Genomic DNA, 11,870 nt, shown 5'->3' on the forward strand with positions numbered 1-11,870 from the left:
GGAGCGGGACGTCCAGGGTCTGCGCCGTAAAGGAGGGCAGTAAGTGTGTGTTTTTTTGAGAGGGGGGGATGTTGGGAATTACAAATGGCAGTAAATGTGTGTTTTTTTTGGTGCCCCTCAGCTCTGGCTGGCATCGAAGCACGGAAGGCCACGTGTTTTTTGATCCATAACCTGTGCGAGAATTTGCATATCGCCTCTGAGTGCAATGCCATCCGCCACTGCATTGAAACCGTTTGGAGCCGACCTAACCGGGTAAATATCATCATGGCAACATCCCCCCCAACCCGCACACCCCTCCGTTAGAGGTGAGCGAATGAGAGAACCAGCTCCCTCCCAAACAAAGATGGGAGCTCCTGTTCGAAAAGCACCTTTTCGGCACCAGTGATCATAACATTCTTTTAGATTCTGTTTGGAAGCGAGACACAGGAATCCTTTCGCCTCCAACCCTGGGAGCATCTGCTTCGGGAATAAACGGCGCTTTCAGTTTTCCGATCCACTTTTGGATCTGCTCGGGCCAAGCGAAACATGTTTTTATTTTAATTCCAAAGTGCCTGAACACAACCTGTTCGCTTTTCCTTTTCAGACAAATTGTACCCCGTCAGTCTGAAGTGAGGACATGGAATTTAAACAGAGGAAATCGTAGAGCTATGAGGAGGGAAATTGGCAGAGGTCAAACGGGAAAATGTATCAGAGATTGCACATGTAATGGATGGCCTTTCAAGAATTATTACACAGTCTACAGCAACTGTAGATTCTTTCAAGGCACAAAAGCCCTCCCAAAAACTGTGGCTAACAAAGGAGGTTCAGGATGTTGTAAAGAAAAGATAAAACACAAATAAATTAGCAGAAACCACACCGCCCCCTCCCGTAAAGTTGCCAGAAATAGCAGTAAACCTAAGGATTGGGAGGATTTTAGAATGAAGCAAAGGAGCACAAAGAGACTGGGTGAGGAAAGCAGAATACTGTAGGAAGGTAAATGATTGAAGACATAAAAATGGGCTGCAAAAGCTTCTGCAGGTCCGCGAAAAGGAAACGTTTAATTCAGAAGATTGTAAAGTGGTTGGTGGGCGGGGGAGTCTAGGATTGGAAGAGAAGCTGAATTGTTGCTTTGCGACTTCATTGAGGAAGACACAAGGAATCTCCCAGACATAGTGACAAGGGAAAATGAGGAATGCAGATCGCTGCGGTCGGCATGGGCCGGAGAATGAGGAATTGCGTTTGACAGACACGTCGGAATGTTTCCAGGGGCCTTACTAACATAATCGGTACAGGGGATTCTGGGAGGTGCAACGTACTTAGATCTTCAGAAGGATTTTGGTTGAGTTCGCCACAGGAGCTCAGCGAGCTAAATTAAAGCATGTGGAACAAAAGGAAATGTCCTCGCGAGGATTGAAGATCAGCTGACAGGCAAAAAACAGTCTGCCATGTGATTTGGGCAAAGCTGCCTAGGTGGGCATCTATTACCTTCCCACTAATTACCCTGAGGGGGGCATGAGCACGGCAGATGGACTATGATGTTGAAGAAAGTGAGGTTATCCTGGTGGAAAGTAGGGGAGGGTAGAGTATTTCCTAATGGAAACAGGGAAAATTGTTGATGTCCAAAGGGGACATACTTGTTAACGAGTCCATGAGAGCGAACGTACAGGTACAACAGATATTGACGAGCAACAAAGGGGTTTCAGCCTTTGTCACAAGGAGATTTGAGAAGGAAAGATTTGCCTCAAATGGGTAGAGCCTTGCTGAGGCCATCCCTGGAGTAGGCCGGTTGTTATAGCGATGGATAACAAAGGTTAACCACATTGGGCCAACAAGCCTGTCTTCAGAAGAGCATTTGGGGAAACCGGGCTTGTCCTCTCTGGGGCCTCGAGCCGAGAGGTGATCCCGTTGGAATCGGCAAAATATTTACAGGAACAGACAGGAGCGAAGACTCCCCCCCACCCCGTGTTTGGCCAAGTGTAGAAGCAGTTGGCGCAATTTCAAGATGGCGGAACAGAACCAAAGAGCTGAATGGTTTCCCAATTGTCCCTGGTCACCAACTTTCTGGTGCCATCAGTTGTCCGAGCAGTGTTATTAATTCCCCATGGAAACGGGGAGACAGTGAACGGGTCGAAGAGGGATTTGGATGGATGTGTTTGAGCTGAATGACTCTCTCTGGGTCCATATTCCTCTCACTGAGTCCGCCATTCGGAAACGGCAGCGATCTCTGACCTCGCTTGCACATCTAAGGAGATATCCCATAGCATTCTGAGAGGGTGTGGGGGCAGGGGGTAGGTGTGGAGTGATTGGAACTGTGCTTTTTGTGATGATTAATCAGAGTAAGATTCATCACAGACGACAACTTTATTCTCTTCCAGAAAGACCAGGTTTGCGATCAGTGCATAGAGCACATGGAAGACATCATTGCCCCCCTTCGGAAAAGTTCCGCAGAGGTACTGTTGTTCGCGTACAGGGGACGGTTGCTGGGGTGCACAGATCAGAAAAAAGCCATTCGCTGGGGTCACACCCAAACCGACACACCATCTTCCTGTCCTCCCAGACGCTCTGTCTCTGAATCTCTACGTCCTGTCGTTACCCCCTCATCGTTTTATCCATCTCAGTCACGCCCCCTTCCTCTCAATCTCCTTTCCCCTAAGGGAAACAACCCCCCAGTCTGTCCCAATCCCTCTTCACGAACTGAAACTCTCCAGCCCCCACAAGGCAACATCCTGGTAAATCTCCCTCTGCTCCCTCTCCCAGTGCTATCACATCCCTCCTATAATGGGGATTCCAGAACTTGCGCACAATACTCTCGCTGTGTGGCCTAACCGATGTTTTATACACAGTTCCCAGCCAAACCTCCCTGCTCCTAAACTCTACGCCTCGGTTAATGAAGGTAAGCTCTCCATACACCTCACTGACCTTTGAATTCTTGCTACTTGCAGCTCTAACTATCCTGTGGCACTGAGGCTCTGTCCAGCTTGGCACAGATTTATCCCGGTGCTGTCGGGAATGTGGGGAGCGGGATACAACTGAGATAAACAAACCCCTTTTGGGTAATGGGGGGTGTCCGATTTGCCAGCGAAGGCCCCTACGTCTGTAACTTTGCGGAAGATTGGGGAAACACGCTGATTGAACTAAAAAAACACTCCTCGCTCCCGCGTGCTCCGCCCGTGCCCCGTCCATGCCAGTTGACATCCTGCACCACCCATACAGCCCTCCGTGCCCATCTGAGGCCCCTCGGCCCACCCTCACCGTGCCCCCCCTCTCCTGCCCATCTGTGCGTTGTACTCCATCCCCTCACGCCTCCGCTTCAGTCTCACCCGTGGCGACGCTCAGTCTTCTTAGGCGTCATTTGACGTCACGGTGTCGAACGGCTCTCTCTCTCATTGGTTAAATGAAATGGATTTCCCACGTGCAAATTGCTACAACCGATCCCTTATGAAAACAAACCCTCCGCCTCCCCCAGCACCACCCCCTGTCGACCATCAACACTTCCAATGCCCTGTGCGGTGCCCGCTCACTCCCCCCCCCATTAGCTCCAACATCATTGCTGCCAGCTCACTTCCTTGGGATGCCATTCCCATTTCTTTCCTTGGAGTTTGACGTTCCCGAAGAGCTTGCTCATTTTTATAAATTCATGGATAGTTTGGACAATCCCGAAAGATTCCGAAACTCCTTCAAAAGGTGTTTGGGGAGCATATCCTTAGAGTTGAGCCAAAAACCTTAGCTCATCTTACTTGCTCTTGACTGAACTCAAGACGCCAACTCTGCTCTCTCTGTCTCTCTCTCCGCACAGACGCTGCCAGACCCCTCACTAATTTTCTCCAGCAATTTCTGTTTCTCTTCCAATGTTTCCTATGTTGGATAAAATACTTCCACTAATTGGCCAACAATCTCTTTCCGTGCTGGTGCCCCCACTGAGCGGGAAAGAGGGCTAGCATCCAAGAGAGACATTCTCTCTAATGGGCCAAGGTGTTGCCGGCGAGAATGTACCAGTTTGCAGCGAGCGGCAGTTCACTTCCAGGCTTTGTTTAAACTCTGATTGGTCAAGGCATTACCCTGAGATATAAACCAGGGAAGGTCTCCCCCCACAACCCCTTCCTTGTGCTGAATTAAACATGCGCAGTGTGTGGAAGTCCTAATAACCAGGTCATATGATAGTTTGATGCTGAAACGGGAACCAGCTTGCAGGGTACTGGTGACCCTGGTCTCCATGGCAACACCTCCACCAATCAGAATCCACTTGCTGTCCAATCAGCACCCTCATCTTATGCAGCACCCATGTTGGTCCTGCCCACAAATTGGCATTCTTGTGATGAGGGCAAAATGAAAAGCTTCAACCAAGTTGGTCATTTTTTTTGGGGGGGTGGCGTGAGGGTAATTTTCAGTTTCTAAGTGACCAGCCCAGTCCATGTGGATTGATAGATGGTGCCCTGTGCCCAATTGCAAACTGTACCCTTGGCATTGTGGATTACAGTGGGTGCCCTTATTGCTCAGTGTTGCAAAGTTGGGGTAGAGCAGTTGTGCATATTGGGAGGCACGAAGTTAGAACTTGGTGTTTGTAAAATGCGAGGGTTGGAGGCGGGGAGGGGGGGGAGCATTGCGTGGTCCCTTTAAAAGATGATGTGCTTTTTCTATGCTTAGAGATTGAAAATGGGCATCTGCGATCAGCAGCTTGCAAGTTTGCAAATACAAATTAAAACATTTGTATTGAAAAGCCGTACAGTTAACAGGCCAAGCAGATGTTTTTAACAAGACGACAAGCTTTTGAATTTAGCCAATCAGTTTGAACCAGGCACTTAGAAACCAAAAACCAATTAACTCGTCTGATGCTGCTTGGCCTGCTGTGTTCATCCAGCTCTACACCTTGTTGTCTCGGATTCTCCAGCATCTGCAGTTCCTACTATCTCTAAATTTAAATCTGATGGCTTTGACAACATAGGACCAATCCTATTGTAAGAACCTGATATGTCATCAAGGATATAAAAGAAGAGGGGGGGGGTGGAAGTTGGACAAAGACATGAGAACTAACTGCCATCTGCCAGAGTTAACAGCTCGCTGCCTGCAAGAGAGAATCACTGGCTCTCACAGGCGTCTCTAAGTTTTAGAGAAGGCACCATCCAGATCAAAGGTACCTACGGCACAACGAGTTAATATTCCTGACGGAACATTTGACGGAGAAGGCACAGAATGTTCCGGAAGCCACGTAACCTGGCTGTAATTTCGAGAGACTAATTTCTTTTTCTTTTAGTTTTTTTGTTTTGTACAAGTGGGACTTGTATTTATTGGAACAGCATACCATTAGGACCTCGTTTTACTCGGGAATAGTTAGGAGTTAGAAGGGATTTATTCAGTTTGTTAATAATTTTGTTAATTTGCCCACTGTTAGAGACAGATAAGTGGTTTGTTACCTGTTGATTTGTAAAGGGAGTGACAGGGATTTGTTTTATTTAACCACTAGAAGTTGCTTTTTACACTTTGCACACTCCTTTCACAGATAACAGGGCATTCCTCTTTGGGCGTTTTGGGTTTTAGTTCTCGGGGGTGGTGGATGTGCTTTATAACACACATTTAGATGATCCGTCCTGTACCGTAACCGCCGAGCAGCTGGATTCTCTCTCTGCGTTTTACTTTTAACAGGAAGAGGTGAAAAGCATATTGCGAGAAGGCTGTGAAAAGATCAGGGACCAAGAGATCTCGCAGCATTGTCAAGCTTTTGTGGATAATGAGTGGTCTGTAACAATTAAGCTCCTTCAAGAAGATGTGGTAAGTGCCCGGCTGCGAACGCGTCTGCCTGAGGTTTGCAGATTGAGCTCCCAAACCCCTGCCTCCACCCCTCCCCCCCCAGCACCACCCCCCCGAAACCGGTCTCCCGTCGACCATCAACCCTGCCACCCTTCCAATGCCCTGTGCGGTGCCCGCTCACTTCCCACCCCCCCATTAGCTCCAACATCGTTGCTGCCAGCTCACTTCCTTGGGATGCCGTTCCCATTTCTGAGTTGAATGAGGAGGTCCCAGTCACGGTCTAAGCTGTTTCGGGAGGGGGGGTTGGACGCGCGGTGTCCCGAAGGATTCCCGAAGCGGATGGGGTGGAGGGATCCTGGAAAACCGTCTCCCCTTAACAGTGTCTATCCCGCTCTAACCCCCGGGCATGGTCTGGTCTCTCCCAGGAATTCGCTGTGCTCTGTACGGCCCTCAGTTTGTGCCAGCCCCTTCAGGTCGAACCCACGCCCGAAAACGTGTCGGATTCAGTCAATTCCTCGCCAGTTTCCAACGGGACGGGGAAACGTTCCAAGGTAGGACTCAGACAGTGACCTCAGTCAGGAATGTCCAGGTTTGCTGCAGCTCAGCATGGGAATAAGTTGCCTGACCCACTGCTATTGCAAAGAGATGGAGACTGACCCAAACTGAAATTGATTCCAGGCAGCTGTCATGAGGAAGTCTCTTTGCCGATTTCCTCTTGGAGTTAGCGCTGGCCCTGAATGGGAATACACTGGCCCGACGTGCAATTAAACACCAACGCTGCTACAAAAATACGCAGCAGAAACTCCACAGACACAGCAGTGTTTGAGGAGAGAGAGAGAAACACAGCTAGCTTTCGAGACCAGTTCCAAACAAGGGTCACTGGTCACTCACTCACTCTCACTCACTCTCACTCACACTCACACACTCACTCTCTCTCACACTCTCTCTCTCGCACTCTCTCTCGCACTCTCTCACACACACTCTCTCACGCTTTCACACACACTCTCTCACACACTCTCACACACTCTCTCACACACTCTCTCACATACTCTCACACACTCTCTCACGCACTCTCTCACTATCACACTCACACTCTCACACACACTCACACACTCTCTCACTATCACACTCTCACACACACTCTCACTCTCACACACTCTCACACACTCTCTCACATTCTCACACACTCTCGCACACTCTCACACTGTCTCACACTCTCTCACACGCTATTCACACTCTCACACAGAGACAGACAGACACACACCACACAGACACACACGCACACAGACACACACACACACACACACACACAGACACACACACAGACACACAGACATGCACACACAGACATAGACACACAGACACACACACACACACACACACACACACACATGTGCACACACACACAGACACACAGACACGCACAGACACACACAGACACAGGCACACACAGACACAGACACACACACATGTGCACACACACACAGACACACACTCACACACAGACACACACACTCACGCACAGACACACACACTCACGCACAGGCACAGACACACACAGACACAGACACACAGGCACACACACACACAGGCACAGACACACACTCACAGACAGACAGGCACACACACACACTCACACACAGACACACAGACACACACAGACACACACACACACACAGACACACACACTCACACACACTCACACACACACACACACTCTCACACACACAGACACACACACACACACTCTCACACAGACACACACACACACACACACACAGACACACACTCACACAGACTCTCTCGCTCCCTCTCACTCCCTCATTCTCTCTCTCTCACACAGAAAGACACACACTCTCACACACAGACACACGCACACTCTCACACACACAGACACACACTCACACAGACTCACTCTCTCTCACTCACTCACTCCCTCATTCTCTCTCTCTCACACACAGACACACACTCTCACACAGACACACACTCTCACACAGACACACACACACACAGACACACACACACAGACACACACTCACACAGACTCTCTCACTCCCTCTCACTCCCTCATTCTCTCTCACACAGAAAGACACACACACACACAGACACACACACACTCTCACACACACACAGACACACACTCACACAGACTCTCTCACTCTCTCTCACTCCCTCATTCTCTCTCTATCACTCACACAGACACACACTCACACAGACTCTCTCACTCTCTCTCACTCACTCTCACTCCCTCATTCTCTCTCTCTCACACAGACAGACACAAACAAAATCCGTCTCTGAAATTGCAGGAGGTGGAAATCCTTTCCCCTGTGAAATGCCCAGGTCTGATGCCAGCTTTTTGGCTGCTTTGGGATTGATGCTCGAATAGTGTCAGGGCTGATAGAATGGACAGCAAGTTTGGGTGGGGGGTGCGCGGTTGAAGGTGGAATGTGTTACAGTAGCACCAGTCCCATCCCTGTATGCCCAACAGAAAGAACCTCTGCTTTCTCACAAAATTCCCGACCGTCCTCTCGGTGACGGGGAATATGAAAAACAGGACATGTGGGAAACTGTTACAGTATTCCATCCTGAGCGTGGATCAGCTTCTCGGTTTGACGGGCCTGATCCCAAACGTAATTGTCGTCTCTTTTCTGTTGAACAGGGACTATTTCCGAGAGGCGAGTGCATCTGTAAATGCTGTCTGCTGCTCGTGGGGAAGGTCAACCGGTTCTAACCCAACAACCAAACAAATCTGTCTACAAATTGAGCCGAGCCTAAGACCATTAGTTACTGGATCAAGAGTAGGCCATTCAGCCCCTTGTTACACACACAGGATCCCCTCATCAAGAGGAAATGTTCCTTCCTGTCTTCCCTATCAATACCTCTCATCGCTTTATCCATCTCAATCATGTCTCCCCTCTCAATCCCCTCTGCTCTAAGGAAAACAACCCCCTGTCCATCCCAATCCCTCTTCAACAACTGAAACTCTCCAGCCCCCACAAGGCAACATCCTGGTAAATCTCCCTCTGCCTCCTCTCCCAGTGCTATCACATCCCTCCTATAATGTGGATTCCAGAACTTGCACACAATACTCTCGCTGTGTGGCCTAACCGATGTTTTATATACAGTTCCCAGCAAAAACCTCCCTGCTCCTAAACCTATGCCTCGGTTAATGAAGGTAAGTATCCTGTGATCCTTCTGAACCGGCAGTTTTCCTAAACCGGGGCTTGTGTCTAACTCCCTGGTCCTGTTACCTTAAGGCACATCGATGTGCCGACGAGATTCCCACAGGAATGCTGTGGGAGCTTCAGTCATGTCCCACGCTCAGGGGATAGTATTGATGGCCCATCACAAGAACGTGGGTGTTTCCTTGGCTCTCCTTGGTTTCTGTTGGCATTTGACCGTTCGTAACCCTGGGGTGGGGGGTGGCCTAAAGAATGCGACGCGTCCATTTCTTATTCGCTGCGCATCCGCTGCCTGATTTTAACTCCGATCTCTCCTGTTTGCCTGTAACACAGCACTACCTGCCATGACTTGTCGAATGTGCGAGACGTTCATGGATCGCCTCCACGCAGAGTGGGACAGAGGGAGGAAAGGTGACGTCCTGATGAAGGTTGCATGCCAATTGCCTACTGACATCCCCAAAATGGTGGTGAGTTCCAGCCGGAATAGGAGTCGGAAAGGTTGTCGGTGGGGTGGGGAGAGGTGCGACATGGGAGATCAGATGGAGCAGGATTTCACGAAGGAGCGCAACATATAATGAGGGCCCTCATTGAAATGGGACACGTTCCCGGGGCGGGCCCTTGTGAAATCCTTCCTTTCGAACTTCGAGCTGCCCGACGGGGCCTAGAGGCCAGCGACACGAGTTGATTGACTGGTGAGTACTGACCAGACATTGATGCCGCTACTGAATGCCAATCGCCAGTGCAGAGGGCGTGGGTAGCACTGTGAAATGGTTCGCTGTATCAACCCGGGCCTTAGTTCCGCCCTGCTACAGGAAATGGGCAAGGGAGACAAAGATCGAGAGGGGAACGGCCTTTCGTTTAGAATGACGTAGTGTATTGGCGCGGGCTTGATGGGCCGAAGAGCCTGTTCCTGTGCTGTAGCGTTCCTTGCCCCTTCAAATAATTTCGTTCAGAAAACCCAATTCAACATTCAGCAGCTAAGTTCTCACTTGGATACCCGTGCTTTAGAATCGGAGCCTGAAGATGTCCCAGTGGGTTTCTGCAGTCTGCCCCCAATATGTAGAGATTATTCATCGCTGCCCCCTGCCCCCGCAGTGTGCCCAAAACTGGAGGGAGGGAATGTGTAAGGAGGGAAGCTGGTTTTCCTGAATGGTGGTGAGTGGCCGCTCGATAACACACCCTGTCGCTCAGATATTCCGGGGAATGCAGAGAAGGCCCAAAGCATTGACGGTTTTCCAGAAGGAGATGGACACAGCCTAAAGGGATCATGGGACGTAGGGAATAATCGAGGACAGGCCGTTGAGCTGGATGGTCTTACGGAATGGGCCGGAGCAAATCTCAAATTGGCCGAATGGCCTACTCCTGCTGCTAGCTTCTACGTTTCCTGACCCACGCCCCAGAAAACGAGTGTCCCCATTTGGGGGCAATGTAAAAACTCATTATGCCTGAGCTGGTACAAATGGCTCTGTACAGTTATCATCGAATGATCGCAATGGTCTGAAAGAAAGATCGATTTTGAAGCCATCAGAGTGATTCAACCCATGTACCCCGGTCTTGGGCTAAAACTTGTCGTTTTTCATTGGGCAGCGTTGATCTTATGATGCTGCCTGCGTTTTATTATCAAGGCAGACAACAGCAAGGAGATCCAGGCACAGCTTAAAAAAAAAAACCGCCTCAAAGTCTGGGCTTTCCCTCTGCTCTGTATGTTCACCCCCGATTGCCCCATTAGCTCCTTGGGCCATAAACTCTGAACTTCCTTTCCTTAACTTCAACGGCTCTCTACATCCTGAGTAAGTCACACCTTAAAAACCATCCTCATTGACCAAGGGAGACTCTCCGATGTTTGAAGGGAATGGATTTTCAAGCGTTCCAGTTCAGAAATACACAGTGCCTTGGGATAGATTAGTTCCGTTGCAGGGACTATGCAAATGCAGTATGCAATGGGACATTGTTGTTTCTCTCTCTCTCTCTGTCTCACTTTATGTCTCTGTCACCGTGCGTACGTTCTCGAGCGCGCCCCGAGAATTAGTCAGTTCCACAAGAAAGTAATCGGCTGATCTCTCTCTTCTTTTCATCTGGCTCTGACAGTGCAAAAAGTTTGTCAATTCTCACATGGGCAAGATCAAGACGGTGCTGGAGAATCCAGAGGATCGGGATCTGTGTGGGGTGAGTGTCTGGGGTTTAGCATTCACAGTGTTGGCTATTATCAGACAGAGGCAGGGGCTGGTATTCCCATGTACCTGCTGCCCCTTGTCCTTCTGGATGGAAGTGGGTCGTGGGTTTGGAAGGTGCTGTCTGAGGAGCCTCGGTGTGTTGCTGCAGTGCATCTTGTAGATGGTACACACTGCTGTTACTGAGCGTCGGTGGTGGGGGGGGAGTGGGATGTTTGTGGATGTGGGGCCAATCGAGCGGGGGGTTGCTTTGTCCCTGGATGGTGTCGAGCTTCTCAAGTGTTGTTGGAGCTGCCCCCATCCGGGGCAAGTGGGGAGTATCCCATCACATTCCTGACTTGTGCCTTGTCGATGGTGGGACAGGCTTTCGGGGGGGAGTCAGGAGGGGAGTTACTTGCTGCAGGATTCCCAGCCTCTGACCTGCTCCTGTAGCCGCTGTGTTTATGTGGGGCTGGTCCTGTTCAGTTTGTGGTCAGTGGTAACCCCCAGGATGTTGATAGTGAGGGGGGCGGGTGGGGATTCAGTGATGGGAACACCATTGAATGCCAAGGGGGTGACGGTGAGATTCTCTCTCGTTGGAGATGGCCATAGCCTGGTATTTATGGGGCACAAATGTTCCTTTGCCCCTAGTGAGACCATGCCTTGCTATTGCCCACACCTTGCTGCACCAGGGTACACAACCCACTTCAGTATCTGAGCATTGGCGAAGGGTGGTGGCGAACGCTGCCAGAAACGTCAACGCTATCGTTCCGGAAGCTTCTTCGCCAAGTGACCGTGTGTTTATTTATTACGT

General features: G+C 50.0%; 1 protein-coding gene across 1 annotated transcript in view; it reads left to right on the forward strand.

Moving 5' to 3' along the window:
* Nucleotides 1–11,870, forward strand: part of LOC125487326 (proactivator polypeptide-like 1) — a 17,768-nt gene that overhangs the window by 3,038 nt on the left and 2,860 nt on the right. Inside the window, exons 2-7 of the mRNA XM_048618500.1 lie at nucleotides 2,355–2,429; nucleotides 5,620–5,745; nucleotides 6,150–6,275; nucleotides 8,384–8,399; nucleotides 9,240–9,373; nucleotides 10,995–11,072. Of these exons, the coding sequence (XP_048474457.1) occupies nucleotides 2,355–2,429; nucleotides 5,620–5,745; nucleotides 6,150–6,275; nucleotides 8,384–8,399; nucleotides 9,240–9,373; nucleotides 10,995–11,072 (555 nt within the window). The remainder of the gene's footprint in view (nucleotides 1–2,354; nucleotides 2,430–5,619; nucleotides 5,746–6,149; nucleotides 6,276–8,383; nucleotides 8,400–9,239; nucleotides 9,374–10,994; nucleotides 11,073–11,870) is intronic.

This window comes from Rhincodon typus, chromosome 40 (assembly GCF_021869965.1).
Source record: "Rhincodon typus isolate 14 chromosome 40, sRhiTyp1.1, whole genome shotgun sequence".
NCBI lineage: Eukaryota > Metazoa > Chordata > Chondrichthyes > Orectolobiformes > Rhincodontidae > Rhincodon > Rhincodon typus.